The 18,953-nt window shown below is 41.9% G+C and overlaps 1 protein-coding gene across 2 annotated transcripts in view; it reads right to left on the bottom strand.

The window, feature by feature from the left end:
* LOC145397822 (uncharacterized) overlaps positions 1 to 7,351 on the bottom strand; it is a 74,183-nt gene extending 66,832 nt beyond the window's left edge. For both annotated transcript variants that reach the window (XM_080270851.1, XM_080270852.1), the window contains exon 1: positions 7,222 to 7,351. In XM_080270851.1, coding sequence (XP_080126977.1) covers positions 7,222 to 7,242 — 21 coding nt within the window. In that variant the 5' untranslated portion in view covers positions 7,243 to 7,351. The remainder of the gene's footprint in view (positions 1 to 7,221) is intronic.
* Between the last annotated feature and the right edge of the window lie 11,602 nt (positions 7,352 to 18,953).

Genomic DNA, 18,953 nt, shown 5'->3' with positions numbered 1-18,953 from the left:
TTATAAGACAATCACGGCGCTTCCCACCCGTGCCAAGCATGAAGGATGTGCGTGCTTGATGTCTCAGAGCCCAGCTCACTGCATTGTCTCCTCTCCATTGTTGGCCTGTGGTTCCAGTGTAGTTTGTAATGAAAGGATTCCCCCCCCCCCAGTGCTTCCTCTGATTGCTCAGTGAAACCATGGCCGATGATAACCCCACTAAGCCTACAATTTCTTTGAGGATGGGGAAGAGGAAGAAGTCAACATTAACTTATACCCAAAAGTCAGATGTAAAAAGGAGGATTGATGGCATTGAGAATCCAAAGTTGCCTACCATTATAGGCTCAGCATAGTACAGTAATCCCCGTACTTTCCGGACGCCCACTTTCCGGACACCCCACTTACTGGGCATTGTGGACCGGGACCTTAGGACCCCCCCCCCAAAAAAAAAAAAAAAATCCCCCCAAAATCCAAATTTTTTCCCACCCATAATTTGAAATTGCCGCACAGCGCCAAACAGCTGGTTTAACCATGGCCTCTTCACCCCTTCCTTCCTCCCCCCTCCCCTCTCAGGGTTGCCAATTGGTATTTCTCATGACCAAATGTGGGCCAATTTGGTAATGAAAAATTCGTTTGGTAATGAATCAGACTAATGCATTACCAAAAGGATTTTTCACATGTATGAGGATACACAGGATGGAGATAATGGATTGTTTGCTCTCTCTGATTAACCTCCTAGCCTACAGTACTCATCAGAAGTATTGAGCACCCTGCATCCCTCCTACGAAACAAACCTTTCAACATTGAAAAAACATATAAATAATGCATTTTATTTACCTTTAGTGCTAAGTAGGGTATCCTTTACGCTTCTTCACGGACCTGAGACGTCTTGGAAGTGAAAAAGCGAGGCTCCTGAGGTGCTGGAGGGGTATTTTCTCCCAGGAGTCACGAATGGCAGCTTCCAGCTTAGGCAGAGAGCTCATGTCCTTCCCTTGGAGACTCTTCTTTACGAGGTACCGGAAGTTTTCAATCGGGTTGAGGTCTGGGCTATTTCCTGGCCAGTCTTTCATGAATGATACCTCGCAGTCACAAAGCCAATTGGTGACTGATATGGCCTTGTGCGCAGGTGCACCGTCCTGCTGAAACACTCGTGCACCTGTTAGCTCGAAGGAGTCTGGTAAATGATCACACAGAAGCTCCAGGTAAACATCGTGATTCACTCTGATGTTCTTGGGAAGCACAACAAGCTTCCCCAAACCTTGACCAGAAAAACAAGCCCATACCATGAGTGAATCAGGATGTTTAACTGTGCTTTCTACATACCGTGGGTCAAGTGGGTCACTACCTTTGCGTCGGTACACACATGCTCCTCTGTTACAGGTGACACTAAACGTTGCCTCATCAGATCACAACACTGACAACCATTGCTCCTCACCCCAGTTAAGATATTTATTAGCAAAGGCAAGCCTACGAAGTCGCTGATTTTTTGTGAGAAGTGGCTTCTTCACAGGCCTGTGACTTGTGTAACCAAGTTCATGGACCCTATGAGACACTGTTCTCACAGACACCTCACCAAACACTTCCGGGTTGCTCTCCTTTATTTTCCTTGCACTCACATGAGGATTAAACTCCACTGCACGTTTTAAAACATTAACAGACCTTGGGGAATTTTCCTATGCCTACCAGACCGTGGTTTCTTTGTGGGAACTTCACCACTGTTTTCCACTCGGAACCGCGCACACCAACGACGCACTGTCGATCATGCCACACCAACCAATTCACTAATTTCCTTTGTCTGGTGGCCTGCCTCCTTTAGAGCAATGATCTGGGATATGATTTCACTCGTCAAGAATGACACACACATTCAAAGAAGTGAACTTTCCTTCCTCAATCAATTAGTCTAAAAGGATGAATTTTCCATCTTCGATGAGCAAGTGGTTGATCTTCAATTTCTGTTTTGTTTATATCACTGGTGTGATATACAGGCAAGCTTATCATGTAACTTTCACATCAATTACTAGCTGTAGGGTTACCTACATGTTATAAGGTAATTTATGTTGGATGGTGAGGAATTGGATGGTGAGGAATTGGAAAATGTGAATACGTTTAAGTACTTGGGTAGTGTGATGAGTAACGATGGAGGTTTGGAGGGTGAAGTGCTTGAAAGGGTACAGCAGGGAAGAAAGGTTGCTGGTTCCTTGAAAGCAGTGATAAGAAACAGGGAAGTGAGCATGGAAGTGAAAAAGTTACTACATGACAGTATTGTGATACCAACTCTAACGTACGGAAGTGAAGCTTGGACGTTGTTGGAAATACACAAGTCAAGAGTGAGAGCAGTGGAAATGAGTTATTTAAGAGGAGCCTGTGGAGTCACATGGAGAGACAGACTGACGAATGAGGATATAAGGGAGCGTTGTGGTGTGGATGTGATAGGAAGCGTTATGAGGAACACACTGAGGTAGTTTGGCCATGTGGAAAGGATGAAGGGTGAAAGACTGACGAAGAGAGTGTATATGAGTGAGGTGGAGGGGGAAGAGGGAGAGGGAGGCCGAGGATGAGGTGGAGGGGGGAAGAGGGAGGGGGAGGCCGAGGATGAGATGGAGGGATGGGGTGGAGAGGTATATGAGAGAGGGGGGTGTGAGTTGGGAGCAGAGCAGTGAAATGGCAGGGGACAGGGTGACGTGGAGGCAATTTGTTTGTGGCCACTCCAAACGGGATTAAGGGGTCTGGCAATAGATAGATAGATAGATATTGTTCTTTTCTGCTGCATCACCCCAAACCCTGCTTTACAAGAATCATGTTTTAGTTAATTTATCGTGTGTTTCACATTAATACATGATTTACATTGTTTTGTGATACTTACAATTACTGTACCTTCATAAAAGATGATTTTGTAATTATATGAAAAACGAAATTCCCACAAGTAACATTTCTCACTTTTCCTGCATCGTCTCACGGTCACATTTTCCTGTAACGTAGCAAAATTCTTAGGAGAAAAAGAATTTGCTGGGTATGGTTATGATCCTCATACACTGACATATTACTGATATAAAGCACTTCTTGACTGAACCAGTAAAATCAACGAGTTATTGAAAATACTCATGCAAAGTAAAAGGTGAGGTAGCGTCGCGGTAACGTTTCTCACACCACTTTACGGCATTTATTTATATTGCCTACTTAAGGAAACACAAGTGAGAGTAGATCAGTAACTTGTCTCTGAATGTAACGTTTCTCACAATGGAACGACCAGCTTCCTATCATATCCACATCCACAACACATCGCTCCTTCACTTCCTCATTTGTCAGTCTGTCTCTCCATGTGATTCCACATGCTCCTCTCTAAACAGGGGCGAATAAAACCCGTGTATAAAGTCAACAACTGTGCAAGGGTAAAGAAGGCACGAAGTCGGCTTAGCACACCTAATCTCTTGGAAGCAGATTTTACAAGAGATGCAATATGATCTTTCCAAGATAAGTCCCGTGTGAATGAAACCCCAAGCATGTTCAAGGATGATGCAGGACTGAGCTGGATATTATTAAACATTAGTGGGTACTCCTGTGGAAGATTTTGATGGGTTGATAGGTGTAAAAACAGTCTTTGATGCATTAAAAACAACAAGATTATTTTTACCCCAGTCAGAGATAAAAGCCAAGTCAGACATTACGTGTGCCATAGCCTCATCCCTTGTTTGTTGAAGTAACTGCTGAGATGGACGTTGCAGAAACCAAATGGAAAAGTGAAGGGTGGAATCATCAGTGTACGAGTGGAAAGGATTAAATATACAGCTTAGAACGTCATTGATGAATAAAAGGAAGAGAGTTGGTGATAGGACAGAGCCCTGAGGCCACTGTTGATAGATCTAGAAGAACAATGGCTGTCTACAACAGCAGCTACAGAACCACCAGAAAGGAAGCTATTGATGAAGGCACAGATAGATGGGCAGAAACTATAAGAGGGCAGTTTGGAAATTAAAGATTTATGCCAGACATGATCGAAAGCTTTCCAGATGCCAAGTGCAATGGCAAAGCTTTTGCCAAAGTCCCAAAAGGAGGATGACCAAGAGTGTGAAAGGTAGGTGAGAAGATCATCAGTGGAGCGTCCCTGACGGAACTCATACTGACAATCAGAAAGAAGGTTCTGACAGGAAAGATGCTTTAAAATTTTTCTGTTAAGAACAGACTTGAAAACGTTTCAGATGTTAAAGCAATTGGATGATAGTTAAAGGGTTGGGAATGGTCACCCTTCTTTGGGACTGGCTGAATGAGAACAAACTTCCAGCAAGAAGGAAAGGTACTAGTTGAAAGACAAAGGCAAAAGAGTTTACCTACGAAAGGTGTAAGCACTGAAGCACAGTTCTTGAGGACAACAGGAGAGACTCCATCAGGCCCATATGCCTTGTTAGTATTGAGGCCAACATCAGCTGAAGAAATTTTAAAGTCACCCATGAGGATGACTGAGGGGGGAAGTGATGGAGGAACAGAACCAGAATCGTCTAAGGTGGAACTGGAGGAGAAGGCCTGAGCGAAGAGATCTGCTTTATCAACAGAGGAAATAGCTACTGAGCCATCACAGTAGAAAAAAGGAGGGAAGGATGATGAGGTAAAGTTGTTAGAAAGGTTTTTGGCAAGGTGCCAGAAGGAGCAGGAAGAATTCGAGTTGGAGAGTTGAAAGCATTTAGTACGAATGAAATTATTTTTAGCATTGCGAAGAACAGACTTAGCAAAATTCCGGGCAGAAACATAAACATGATATGATTCAGGGGTGGGTTGGCTCCAGTACCTTTCATAGGCCCTCTCCTTGTTGTTAACGGTATTAGAACAAGCGTATTGAACCATGGCTTTCTTGCATTAGTCAAAGGATATGAGAATGGAATGTATGCTTCCATGCCTGAGAGAATAACCTCCGTAATAAGCAAGGCACACTCAGATGGCTCCCGGCCATGGAAGCAATAATCATTCCATGGAAAATCAAAGAAGTACTGTCTGAAGGCTTCACAATCTGCAACTCCAAAGTGCCACAGACGACGTTTCTTTGGAGGGTACACAGGCCGTACCAGAGCAATAGGACAGGTTAAAGTAATAAGGTTATGATCGGAGGAGCCCAACGGAAAGGAAAGATTAACAGTGTAAGCAGAAGGTTTAGTTGTAAGGAAGAAGTAGGTTGGAGCTCTCTCCAAAGCAGTCAGCGATACGGGTAGGGTGCTGTACAAGCTGCTCTAGGTCATTAAGGTTTGAAAAGATGTAGGCTTGTTCACCAGGTGGATCAGTGAAAGGAGAGGAGAGCCAAAGGTGGTGGTGAACATTGAAATCTCCTAGAATGGAGATTTCAGAGAATGGAGAAATGGATAGAATGTGTTCCATCATGAATGTAAGATAGTTGAAGAATTTCTGATAGTCAGTAGAATTAGGGGATTAGTAAACAGCGCAGATATATTTAGTCAGAGAATGGCAAGAAAGCTGAAGCCAGAGAGCAGAGAATTCAGAAGCACGAGCAAGATAAATCGTTGCGTACATATACACAACATCCACCTTTGGCTTTGAAATGAGTATAGAGAAAGTAGGAGGAAACAGAAAAGGGTTTGCTGTCAGTTGCCTCAGACAGCTGAGTCTCTTTAAGTTTGGCCTTATGTATTTCTTCACGTACAGTACCAGCTGGTTGGTTTTCTAACATGTTGTGATTTTTCATGTTTTCCATAATATCTAGCCTTTCCTCTACCTTCACAACCCTGTCATTAAGCATGTCCTGACTCATCTTTAGGTTATTTACCAATTTCACAACATTAACTGCCTTACTGTTGCACTCCTTGCAAAACCAGTGCTGTTGGATTTGCAGTTTCACTTAAGCTTTTCTATATCTGATAGTCACTCTCTAAAATCTCTTCACATGCAATACAAAACCAGCTGGAACAACACTCACACTAGAGTGCATCATCATTTTCCCCTACTACGTACCACCTTGCATTTTCGGTCAAATTGTACACGAACACCTCATGCAATTTTCGACTTTTTGTTAACATTTTCTGGTAGATTCGGTCATTCTAAGAATCTTTTCTTCTATGACACTTCTCTCGGAAATTGATAATAAATGAGTTACAAGTTCTTTATTTGCGCCAATCACAGACGAGCCCGTGTTGCATCAACCAATGAAATTAATCCTCGACGAAAATGAGGATACTGATTAAGGTGAGCTTCTAGGTTAGGTTAGGTAATTTTGCTTGGTTAGGTCAGGTTAGGTTACATAATTTTGATAGGTTAGGTTAGGTTAATTTCCTTTAGCTATAAAAAAAGGTCATTTCACGTGGTAATAGGCATCCAAACTGACTGTTTTCTGTTGTTTTTGGTGTGATTTGAGTTGATTTTGGCCATTAGTTTCTACCAGAAGTTGCTGGTCGTGTTCAGCAAAAACTAGCGACTTTCAATAGAAACGAAAGTCAAAATCAACGCGCTCTCGCCTGTAACTGGCAGAAATAAACCACGTGTAACTCGTTTGTTATGAATTTCTGAGGGAAATGTAACAGAAAAAATTACTCTTAGAATGACCAAATCTACTAGAAAATATTAACGAAAAGTTGAAACTCACATGAGGTGTACGTGTAAAAATTGACCACATTTTCTACCCATCCGTTTTGTTGTTGTCCACCTCCCCTGCTGCCACCTTGACACTTCACACCAGCTGGATGTTGTCTAGAAGTTTCTTCCTTCCCAGGCCTGGATCCACTCCTAGAGGCAATCTTGCTCTTGATCATCAGTTGGTAGGTCACTCATTAACGTGCAAGCAAAACAGAAGGGGGAGGGGGGGCAAACCAGCAAAATTGGGCATAGTGATGAGACTCAGGTGCATGGCTTCACACATTCACTCAGCTGAGCTGTACCCAGCAACTCACCAAATGACAAGTCCAGGCATTATGGCACGTTGTCTAACAACTGGTCTCAGGATACTATAGCCATAGCTTTGGTTAGGCCAGTTAGTCTGGCGTGGCCTGTTTGGTTGATTTAGTTTTGGCCCTTTTGGGTGGGTTAGGCCTGGGCTACATCAATCCAGTTTTCTCCCAGAGGCACAAATGAACTGAGAATTTCTAACCTAATTTTAATAAATAACTCTGATTTATAAATTCTGTACACCAGTAACAGCCGCGTAAACAGGCCAGCACCCATTCCAGACAAGCTTGTCAGCGGACCACAAAGTTATCCATGGAAGAGAGCAGATTATGGAGCACAAATGAATTATACGTTGCAGCTTACTTTTTTGTTGCCTCCTTCCATCCTTGTTTGGGTACACGTTAGTATAACATTCCTTATTAACTGCAACCGTGCTACGAGCCAGCAGCGATTTCATAGTCAGATCAGATGATTGTCGGAGGTAATGCCTTTTCAACGGCACCTCCTGAACTCTATTCCTTTTCAATCATTCACAACGTTGTGTTTTGCTCCATTAATTTCTTTTTTCTTATTTCCCAGAGGTTATATAGGATACTTTTTTTCTGTTCAATGTTTATGTTACTAAATAAAAAAAAATTCCAATTATTTCTTCTTTATTTTCAATGTAGGGTTTTTGTAACTCCATAGCATTCAATCTCTGTTCATTGTACACTGTGCACTCGAGCATAAAATGTTCCAGATTTTCTTTTTCTGCACCGCATAATCTGCACTCTGTATTTCCATTTTCATGTCTCTTTCTATCGAATAATGGCAAGCAGTTTGTTCTTGCTCTATAGAAGATTGTTGATGCTGGTCTGTTATCATCCACTTGTTCTTCTCTGATATTCTCTTTCCATTCTTTATATATCTTCAGGCTTGTTTTCCTAGATACAGTACTTCCTCCTTCCATTTCTGTGTGTCCCAATTCATTGTTTTCTCCTTTAGTCTGCTTTTTGTCATAATCATTAATTTTCTGTCAGCTATTCCTATTAATTCCTCGTACTTATTGGTTTCCTTCATCCAGTTCATATTCTGTATATTCATCATTTCTAGTATAGTTTTTAGTAATTCATTTTTGCCCTGAAGAATACCCCTGGTGTACTCTAATCTACCTGTGATTATTCTTCGTTTAACTAATGATGCTCCAATCTCTCCCCTTAGTGTGCAGTTTGCTGCATACCTGGGTGCTCCTATTATTTGTCTGTATACTCCGTTCTCTATCCTTTGTAGCTTTTCAATTTCTGCTTCCGTGTAATTTATGATATTTGACCCATGAAGTATTGTAGGTACGGCTACATTTTTCCAGTAGGTTTTACCTATCATGACTTTATTACAACTCCTTGCAATTACCGAGTATGTAATATTTGCCATCTTTTGAGCTTTCTGTGCCATCATTTCCTTCTGTGTTTTGAAGTAGTTTCTTTTGTTATCTATCTGTAATCCAAGGTACTTTATATTATCAGTTACTTTTATCCCTTCTATTTCATCTGGCTGGTTTTTCATATTATGGATGATGATATTACTTTTTGTTTTATTTATGTTTAGACCACATTTTTGACTATATTCTATTACTGTTTTTAGGCTGTCTTTTGCATCTTCTATCGAGTGTGCTATTAGGAGTCCATCATCAGCAAAGAATAGTACTCCTATTTTCAGTTTCTCATTGATGAATCCAATATTTTGTCCTTCCAATTTTTCTATTATCAGGTTGGTTATTAATTTGAATAATATTGTTGAACCTGTGCAGCCTTGTCTAATCCCGCTAGTTATGTCCATTTCTATTTCAGAATCACCTACTTTTATTTTTGTTTTGTCTTCTTTATATATGTTAACAATGGTATCTATTATCTTTGGGTGTACTGTACCTTGTATCGCATTAGTGCCTGTACTATTTTCTCTCTTTTAATTGACTCAAATGCCTTTGAGTAATCAATGGATATTATTATAAGAGGTTTTCCCTTCTGGTAGCTATCCTCTATGCAGTATTGTAAGGTTAATAAGTTGTCTTCTATTTTGGCTCCCTTTGTGAAGCCTGCTTGTGTTTCTTTAGCCTCGTTATTTATGGTGATATGGCTATCCACAAAGTTTCCTATCAGTGACATACATATTTTGTACGAAATATTGGTCATAGTGTAGTGAACATTAGTTTTGACCAGTTCACCACAAGAAAATAATTCGTCACATCATTTTAAAACTTCTGTGGAAAAGTAACCTACCTCTACTCATACCTAGGAGCAGCATTTGAAAACTTGATGTTTCAGTAATGAAACATATACTGTACTGAAAATGGCGAAGTGCTAGGGTTGTGAAGTTGCCATCACAGACTCTCAGTAATCACGTGGGGATAAAAAGTTCTCTAAGAAATAATACAGAAAATGAAAGACACAAATGGGTGAGGAAAATATGAAGTATAACACACCAGCCTCTATCACTTTCTTCAAGTGGCGCACCAATACACTTAAATGACAGAAAAAGGCACTCGAAAGAAAAAACAAAGGGCATAATGTGTGGACACGAGAATGAGGATATAGAACACTTTATATTAGATTGTCAGGTATAAAAGGAAGACAGAGAAAAGCTACCAGAAATAAAACAGCCATACATAGAAAGTCTATCTACCTATCAATTGCCAGAAGCCTCGATCCTGTACGGGGTGGCCACAAACAAATCGCCTCCACGTCGCCCTGTCCCCCGCCATTGCACTGGCCTGCTCCCAACTCACACCCCTCTCTCATATATACCTCTCCACCCCACCCCTCCACCTCATCCTTGGCCTCCCGCTCCCTCTCCCCCGCTCCACCTCACTCACATACACTCTCCTCATTAGTCTCTCACTCTCCATCCTCTCCACATGGCCAAACCACCTCAGTGTGTTCCTCCTAATGCTTCCTATGTCCACATCCACACCACTACGCTCCTTTATATCCTCGTTTGTCAGTCTGGTTCTCCATGTGACTCCACAGGCTCCTCTTAAATAACTCATTTCCACTGCTCTCACTCTTGACTTGTGTCCTGCCAACAAAGTCCAAGCTTCACTTCCATACATTAGAGTTGGTATCACAATACTGTCATGTAACTTTTGCACTTCCATGCTCACTTCCCTGTTTCTTATCACTGCTTTCAAGGAACCAGCAACCTTTCTTCCTTGTTGTACCCTTTCAAGCATTCACCCTCCAAATTTCCATCCTTACTTATCACACAACCCAGGTACTTAAACGTACTCACATTTTCCATTTCCTTACCATCCAACCTCACGGTACATTCACTGACTTCACCTCTCTCAAAGACCATCACTTTACTCTTCCCTACATTCACCTTTAGATTCCGTTTCTTACACACTCTCTCAAACTCATCCACCAAGCCTTGCAGCTCCCCTTCGTCTTCACTCAACAACACAGTACTGTATTATCTGCAAACAACAGTACAGGGACTTTCCAAACACTACCCTCTCTCACCAGGGCCACTCCAACATCCACTGCCCTACCTTGTACCTCTTTTATTACCCCATCCATGTACAGATTGAACAACCATGGAGACATGACACACCCCTGTTTCAACCCAACCTTCAAAGAGAAAAATTCACTCAGTTCACCATCCATTTGCACTGCAGCCTTAGCACCATCATACATACTCTTCACAGTATTCAACAACTTCCCATCTACTCCATATATTCTTAATACTTTCCACAATCCTTGTCTACCCACCCTGTCATATGCTTTCTCCAAATCTATGAAAGCCGCATACAACTTCTTTCCCTTCTCTAGAAACTTTTCCATTGAAGATCTAAGAATGAATATCTGATCTACACAACTTCTCCCCTTCCTAAAGCCTCCCTGTTCTTCTCCAACAAATTCCTCTGTTCTTTCCCTAACTCTGTCAATAAGTATCCTACAATACACTTTTCCTATTGCACTAAGAAGACAAATGCCCCTATGATTACCACACTTCTTTCTCCCCTTTTCCTTTGTACAAGGGAATAATTATACCTGACTTCCAATCCTCCAGGACTCTACCTTCCTCCCAGGCCAAACTGCACATCTTCCACATCCATTCTACTACTATCTCTCCCCCATACTTCAGCATGTCACCACACACTCCATCTATTCTTGGGGCTTTCCCCAATTTGACTTTCTTCATTGCTTCCACAACTTCTATCCTACTGATTTCTTCCTGTCTTCTCACCTCCCTTCTTCTCCCAGCCATTCCCCAGCCACTTATACTCGCATTCCTTCCATCCTCTATGTTCAACAATTCCTTAAAGTGTTCTCTCCATCTGCTCACTTTTTCTCCCTTCTCCACTAGTAATTTACCATTTTTATCTTTCACTCCCCTGCTAACTTCACGGCCATCCTGTCTTACTCTCTTCACCTCTTTCCAGAACATTTTCTTACAGTCCCTCCACTTTACACTCAAATTCCTTCCAAATTCCTCATCCACTCTCTTCTTACTCTCTCTTACTAATCTTTTCACATCTCTCTTCCTTTCTACTTAACTCTCTCTTCCGCCTCTCAATTTCTTCCACACCCCTATTTCTCCTCTTTTCATTGTATGCTTTCTTCTTTTGTGCCACAGCCTGTCTCACCTCGTCATTTCACCACGCTATTCCTTGCATCCCTCTTCGTCTTCTCTTCATCCCACACACCACATCACATGCTGCACATATTTCTTCTGTGAATATCCTGCACACACCTTCCACATCCCCCATCTGCTCCAATTCATATTTACCCAATCATTCTGCTACTTCTCTCTTATATTCTGCCAGTTTCTCATCCTCTTGTAACCTTTCCACTCTCCTTGCAACTACACCTTCTTCCCGTCCTTCCCTTCTTCTATTTCTCCATCTTGCTTGGATCTTGATACTGGCCACCACCAAGTAGTGGTCAGAAAGTCCACTCCCTCAACCTCTATAAGCTCTTGCATCCATTACACATCTTCGCATCCTTTCATTCACACACACATAATCAATCATTGCCTTCCTGTCATTCAGTTCACCACCCACTCTTCTCATCACTCACCATGTATACCTGTGGATCATTTTGTGCCTGAAGAGGGTATTGGCTATCACCAACCCCCTCCCGGCACAAGTGTCCACTAACGCACTGCCATTCTCATCTATCTCAGCAGGGACACCCCACTCACCAACTATTCCATCCACCTTCACATTCCCTACCTTACCATTCATATCACCAATCAAAAACACTCTCTCATTCCTTCCAAACTTTTCCATGCACACTTCCACGTTTGTCCAGAACTCTTCTCTCACTCTGTTTGCATGATCTTGCATTGGCGCATACACGAACACAATCATCCACATTTGTATTCCAACTTTCAATCTTACCCACACAATCCTAGACCCAACTGATCCATACTCTCTTATGTTCTTCTTCCATCTTTTCCCCACAACAATACACATTCCTTCTTTTGCCCTCTCATTCTCACCTACTCCTGCACATATACCCCATCCATACTCCCATTCTCTCACACTCTCTCCCCTCCATTTAGTTTCAGTTACCCCACATACATCCACTTTTGCACCCTCAAGCACCTGGACAATCTCTCTCTCTTTCACCTCATCATTCGCACCCCTTACATTCCATGTTGCGATCCGTACCATGTCCACTGTCCAGTCCTTGGTCGTCATCTTTTGGTCAGTCCTTGTCTGAGGCTTCTTGTTCGCTTTTTTAGTTAGCTGTTTTCCGGGGAGGGGCACTAACTCTCCGCCAACCCTTTTAGTCGCCTTGTACGACAAGCAGGGATACTGGGTGAGTATTCTTGAAAACCCCCTTACCCCCAGGGGGTCTAGAAAGTAAAAAGGATATTTTAGGACAGCTATTATTTGAAGTGGAAGATTTTGAAAGAATAAAACAATTCACACATAAAAGTGCTGGAAAAAGAGAGAGAAAAAATCAAGGAGCTCAGCAATGAATAAATTGGAAAACCAAGAGATATCACAAGAGGGGCCAATGCAAAGGTATCCCTCTACCAATCATCGCATCGCATCGCATCACAATCAAACTCCTCGGCCCTAGCAGTAGTGGCTGTCAGAGATGGAACTGTCAGATGTATGCAGAAATCTGGATCAGTGCCACAAAGATATGTACAGGATCAAGATAAAGTGTTTGGGGCTGGATCCTTACACAATCTAGTGAGAAGTTCACCAGTTTCAAGGATTGGGGACCGAAACCGGATCTCAGATACGGCAACTACCACTATTTGGTGAACACCCCGTCAAAGTTCACAGGGGCATCCCTCAAGGTAAACTGACATCCATCCATTCATCCATCATCCACTCCTACATTGCCCCATGAGGAGTGTAGAAGCCCGAGGCTAGGCAGTTGGTCCCAACATTTAAGATGAGAGTGACCAACCTCACTCATCCCTGAGTGGCATCACATGAGCAATCAACCCCAACCACCCCTTGGATATAAACCTTCACCGGCTCAATCCGATTGGAGCACAATAATTACCCACTAAACCACCAGTCGCCAAAATTTGGTTATATGGTTACCACCCAGCATAGTAAATGGTTTCCTGGAGTACAGGAAACCATTTGGCTTGTCACTCAATGTATAGTCACCCACAGGCTGAAGGAAGAGGAAAGAATGAAGGAAAGAAAGACAGAAGAAGGAGTGTAATGTCACCTGTAGGCAGTAGGACAAGGAAAGAATGAAGGAAAGAAAGACAGAAGAGAATGGAAGGAAAGAAGGATGGAGAGGAAAGGGCAGACACATGAGAGCAGCACTACATCAAGTGAGTGGATGGTGAGTGCCCCCACCTACCACTAAAACTGACATTCACACTGTATATGTGTAAAATAGCTAGCTGCAATTGACATACTGTACAGTACATGTAAATTATCTTGGTAATCAGTAAATTTTTGATGTGGGGCCAAGGGGGTAGGGATTGTATACTATCTATCTATCTATCTATAGCCCGACGCCCTAATCCCGCAAAGGGTGGCCGCAGACAAAACGCCTCCAAGTCACTCTGTCACCCACCAATTGACTACCCTCCCCCCAACTCAACCCCCCCTCCCTCATATACCTCTCAACTCCATCCCTCCACCTCATCCTCGGTCTACCCCTCCCTCTCCCTCCCTCCACCTCACCTACATACACCTTCTTAGTCAGTCTTTCATTCTCCATTCTCTCCACATGTCCAAACCACCTCAGTGTATTTCTCCTAATCTTTTCAATCACATCCACATCAACCCCACAACGTTCCTTCACTTCTTCATTCGTCAACCTGTCCCTCCACGTCACTCCACATGCTCCTCTCAAGTAACTCATTTCCACTGCTCTCACTCTTGACTTGTTCCCCTCTTGCAAGGTCCACGCCTCGCTTCCATACGTCAGGGTAGGGATCACTGACTGTAAATCGAGTAGCTGATGAATGGAATAGGTTACCCAGTAACGTAGTTGCTGCTCCCTCTCTAGAAAATTTCAAGCATAGGCTAGATAAGCATATGGCAGGTATAGGTTGCATATAAAATTTATCATTCTTGTGGTCACACTCTGTGAGAATGTCTGGCATGGGCCTGCATGGGCTATTTTAGGCAGGGTAGATAAGTCACACTTTTGTGGGAGCTGTCTAGCATGGGCCTATTGGCCTACTGCAGTTGTTCTCCCTTTTTAATCTTCAGGTTAGGTCCTAGGTTAGGTTAGTTTAGTTTATATTGGTTGGATTAGCTTGCACTGGTGTAAAAAAAAAAAAAAATCCGACATGAATATTAGATTCAAATTAATCACACTATAAAACGTTGAAAATTGACAATTTTATGCGTCAGTGTGAGCTAGGTGTAATTCTGGAAACTTGCCAAAAATTTACTTATTTTGGAAATTTCAGTAATTACAGGCCTAGATACATACACACAGCATATATATACATTTAAAATTATTTAACATAAAATGCATAATTAACAGTACATGCCAAACCTGTCAAGTTAACTTTACAATGCAAGTGAAACATAACATTGGCACAAATTTAAATTAAGGTCATTTATTTCATGCTGAATGATATTACATTTTACATTAACAAGATAGTCATAGTACATAACAGGTAAAAGATAAATATAAAGGGTTGTTGATATAAGTACAGTATTTATCCTCTCATTTGTGATTAAAGTATTTTTCTCAGTGAAAAATGTATATTTAACTGGCACATGTATTGGCAGTTTGGCTTTCAGTGAAGCAATAAACTCACAAAAGAACCCTGGAAGAGGCTACTGAGCCTGTGACTCCAGCTCTAGATCACTTGAACTATCTCTCGCAGTTGTGCGGTCACTGTGGTCATGGGGAGTGTGCTCCATTTTTTCTAAAAATTCGTATTTCTGTTTCTGGTGTGCCCATACTTTATCCAACTTTTTCTCAAATTCAGTGACAGATTTTGCATTCACTACTGCCTCTGGTAGACTGTTCCACATGTTTACCACTCTGTCTCAGAAGGCATATTTCCTGATATTTAACCTTGCTCTCTATATAATTTCTTGCCATTTCCACGGGTCACTGAGTCAGATCTATCAACAAGTCCTTCACAAAGTGTCTCATCATACATGCAGTTCACTATCTTGAATGTTTCAATCATGTCACCTCTGGACTTCCTATAGGCCAATGTAGGAAGTTCCAGCTTCTCTAAACGCTCAGGATAAGTTAGGTACTTCAGTGTTGGTACAAATTTTGTTGCCCTATTTGTACTCCTTCTACTGTTTCTAAATCCTTCTTCTTAAATGGACACCAGGCCTGGTTGGCATATTCGAGATGATGGCACACCAAAGCCACGAATAATGCTTTAAAAATGGTTTCATCCAATGTCACAAAGGTCCTTCTGATCAGTCCAACCATCCTGTTTGCATTCCTTATTTTTTCTGCTAAATGTACTTCAAACTTCAAGTCTCGATCAATAACTACTCCTGAGTCTTTCTCCTGAACAACTGCTCTCAACTCTTTATCCATGACATACTTTGGCTTTTCCACATTTGATGTACATAATCTCATAACTACACATTTTTCTGGATGAAACCGTAGCTGCCACTTTTCAGACCACTGTCTCATCTTATCAAGATCCTCCTGGAGTTTCATTTCATCTTCTCTATCACATTTTTCTGAAAACTTTCATGTCGTCTGCATTTAAATATAGTTCGCTATTTTTTACACTGTCTGGAAGGTCGTTTATGTATATCACAAACAGTGATGGCCCCAACACCAATCCCTGCGGCATTCCGCTGATCATTTCCTTCCAGTCCGATTTATCACCATTTACCACCACCCTCTGTTTTCTGTCTCTCAGAAATGCAGCGATCTACCCCAATATGTTGCCTCCTACATTATAGCTCTTGACTTTTTCCATTAGTCGCCGATGTGGCACTTTGTCAAAAGCTTTCTCAAAGTCACAATACGCAACACCCACCGCACCTCCCTTATCCATAATTTCACTCCACTTGTCCATAGCAGTGATCAGTTGGAGTACAGTACACCGATTGTCCAGTTAGAAACCCGTACTGCTTGCCGCTAATCAGTTGATGTTTCTTAACCCCTAAAGTACGCAATTAGCTCAGCAGGTCTGTCCCTTCAACCGCAAAACAGGGTTAATTTTTCGACTTTCACCAAGGTAAAAATTTTTCTCCCCCCAGAAGTGTCCCGTCTACTACCAATGAAACTGCAAGTCCACCCAATCCTAATGGCACACCTTCAAGTCCTGCACCTGGACCTAGTGGGATGTCTGGATCAAGCTCTTAAGAGGCATCACCAGACATTAGTCCATTCTTCAAGTGCCATAAGTTCTACCCTGAACACAGACCAGGAAAAGGACCTAAGGTAGTAAGGAATGTGTTAGACAAAGTATATTCCATTTCATCACATAAGATGATGCAAGAATTACAGTGACAGAATGAACAGAAAGTAAAAGATGAATTGGAAAAGAGAAGGAGACAGCTCGACTAGATTAACAAGCCAAAACCCACTAGACTTCAACCCAAGTACAAACCCAAGGCTGAACAGGTGCAAGTTTTTGAGCCCAAAGCTGCGGATGATATAACCTCATCCTCTGCAGATGAAGAAGATAGGAATAATATCAGCAGTCATGGTACTGCAGACAGTAGCACTGACATAGATGATGGTGGTGATTGTGGCATCAAGCTACCCTTGACTGAGCCAGGACAAGACTCTTGGATTGAAGTCAAGGTTGAGAAACATCAGATGTCAGCCAGAGGCAGGGTTCAGACACCATCATTTCAGGTGTACAGTTGTGAGCAGATGACTTGAGGTCACCTAGTCCACCAACATGTTGGTGTTTTATCTGGTAACAGTGGTTGAACTTGACCGAGATTCGGTTGGCTGTTCGGATGAAACAGACCCAGAGATAAACTGTCATTTTGCAGGTCTAACTGGTCTCCAAACAATATCATGCAAGTAAATGTATTACATCGATAATGATTAACCTGTCATACACATGGTAGATATACAGGTATTTATAACCATAGGATTACAACACAGGCATCCAAATAGTGGTGCATTCATTCATGTGAGACACACGGGTATCCCAAGTGTGTAGCTCCATCACCACCTCAGTTTCTGATGTAGGCACCACGTGACACCACGTATGGGGAGAGGCATGGAGGTGGAACCAATTGGCCCATTCATGATGATAAATATTTAAAGAGAGTAATTGTTCGACTTTACCACTCGAATATTAAACAAACATTGGTTGCGTATGTCAAAACAAACTTATTACAACCTTTAATCTCATATACGTTTAATACTGCAGCCAACCACCTGCCCCCTCCCCCTTCCTCCGTCCATCTGACGTCCCACCTTGTCCCTCCCTTCCTCACCCACCACCCTCCTTATAACTCCCACACACCCCTCCCCATGTTCTGCCTACTGTGGTGTGAACATTTAACTCTCCCACCTGCTTCGGATTTAGGCTTCAACGAAAGTGAGGTTCACAGTGAGGGATGATTGGCATGACAGCATTTTTGTGATAATAATGCTAGGTTGCGGGGAAGCTGATAACCCTACAGTATAACTCTTGAAAACTGGTAAAGGTTGTTTGGTTCACGACAATAGTCGAACCAAATAAATCACTACTGATACCTGTGTGTCACACATGAATGAACGCAACACTATTTGGATGCCTATGTTGTAATACTATGCTGTAATACTATGGTTATAAATATAACTACCATGTGTATGACATATAATACATTTACTTGCATGATATAGATTGGAGACCAGTTAGAACTGCACACTGACAAATTATCAATGGGTTTGTTCTAGTCTGAACAGCCAACTGAATCTCGGTCAAGTTCATAGTTACCACTGTTACCAGATAAAACACCAACATGTTGGTGGACTAGGTGGCCTCGAGTCATCTGCTCACAACTGTACACTGGAAGAGTCCAGTCTTTTGATAAAAATGGGGAGATGACAGTGTCCTTTGTAAAGAAGTCTGAGGGCTTATTCTACCTTCCAGAAGTTGAGGATATCTCATACCCTGTGTACAGAAGTGAAGTAGTAGTTCTGGAGTCTCCAAAACCCTTAGTTTTGAACTGTTTACCTGGATTTCAGTTTCCTACGGCAATTATGTCCTCTGTCAGATCCTATTTTCAGAAAGACTAGGGCTAGTAGTGATATAAAGAATCAGCAAGTGGCAAAGGTCTATTTTATTTCTCTTTAAGATACTAGTCTACAGATGAAACCTTTTCATGTTCACCAGTTGATAATGTCAAGAGTTGGGCTGTACATCATTTTGTAGGCTGCAGTAGTTATTGTCTGACTTGGGCTGTGATATAGTTTTTATTAGAGGTATACAATTTGCATATTAACTTCAACCTGAAAATCAGTTTGGTGCTTGAGCTTACAACTGAATTCTTACAAAATGTTGATGTCATATGTATGCATGCACATTGTCTAATTAGCTACAACCCTACCAATGAGTCACTGCACAGAATACTGGTCATACTGTTTTCTATTAAAAATTGGCTATGTAAGTAGTGAGCTGTACAGCATAACAGCAATTAAAATAATGAACTTATTTTGTTACGAGGCATTGGTGCCACA

This window comes from Coenobita brevimanus, chromosome 43, assembly GCF_032717465.1.
Source record: "Coenobita brevimanus isolate Jiangsu-jjx chromosome 43, ASM3271746v2, whole genome shotgun sequence".
Classification (NCBI taxonomy): Eukaryota; Metazoa; Arthropoda; class Malacostraca; order Decapoda; family Coenobitidae; genus Coenobita; species Coenobita brevimanus.
The sequence above is the reverse complement of the archived record's forward strand: the minus strand, read 5'-3'. Positions and strand labels throughout refer to the sequence as shown.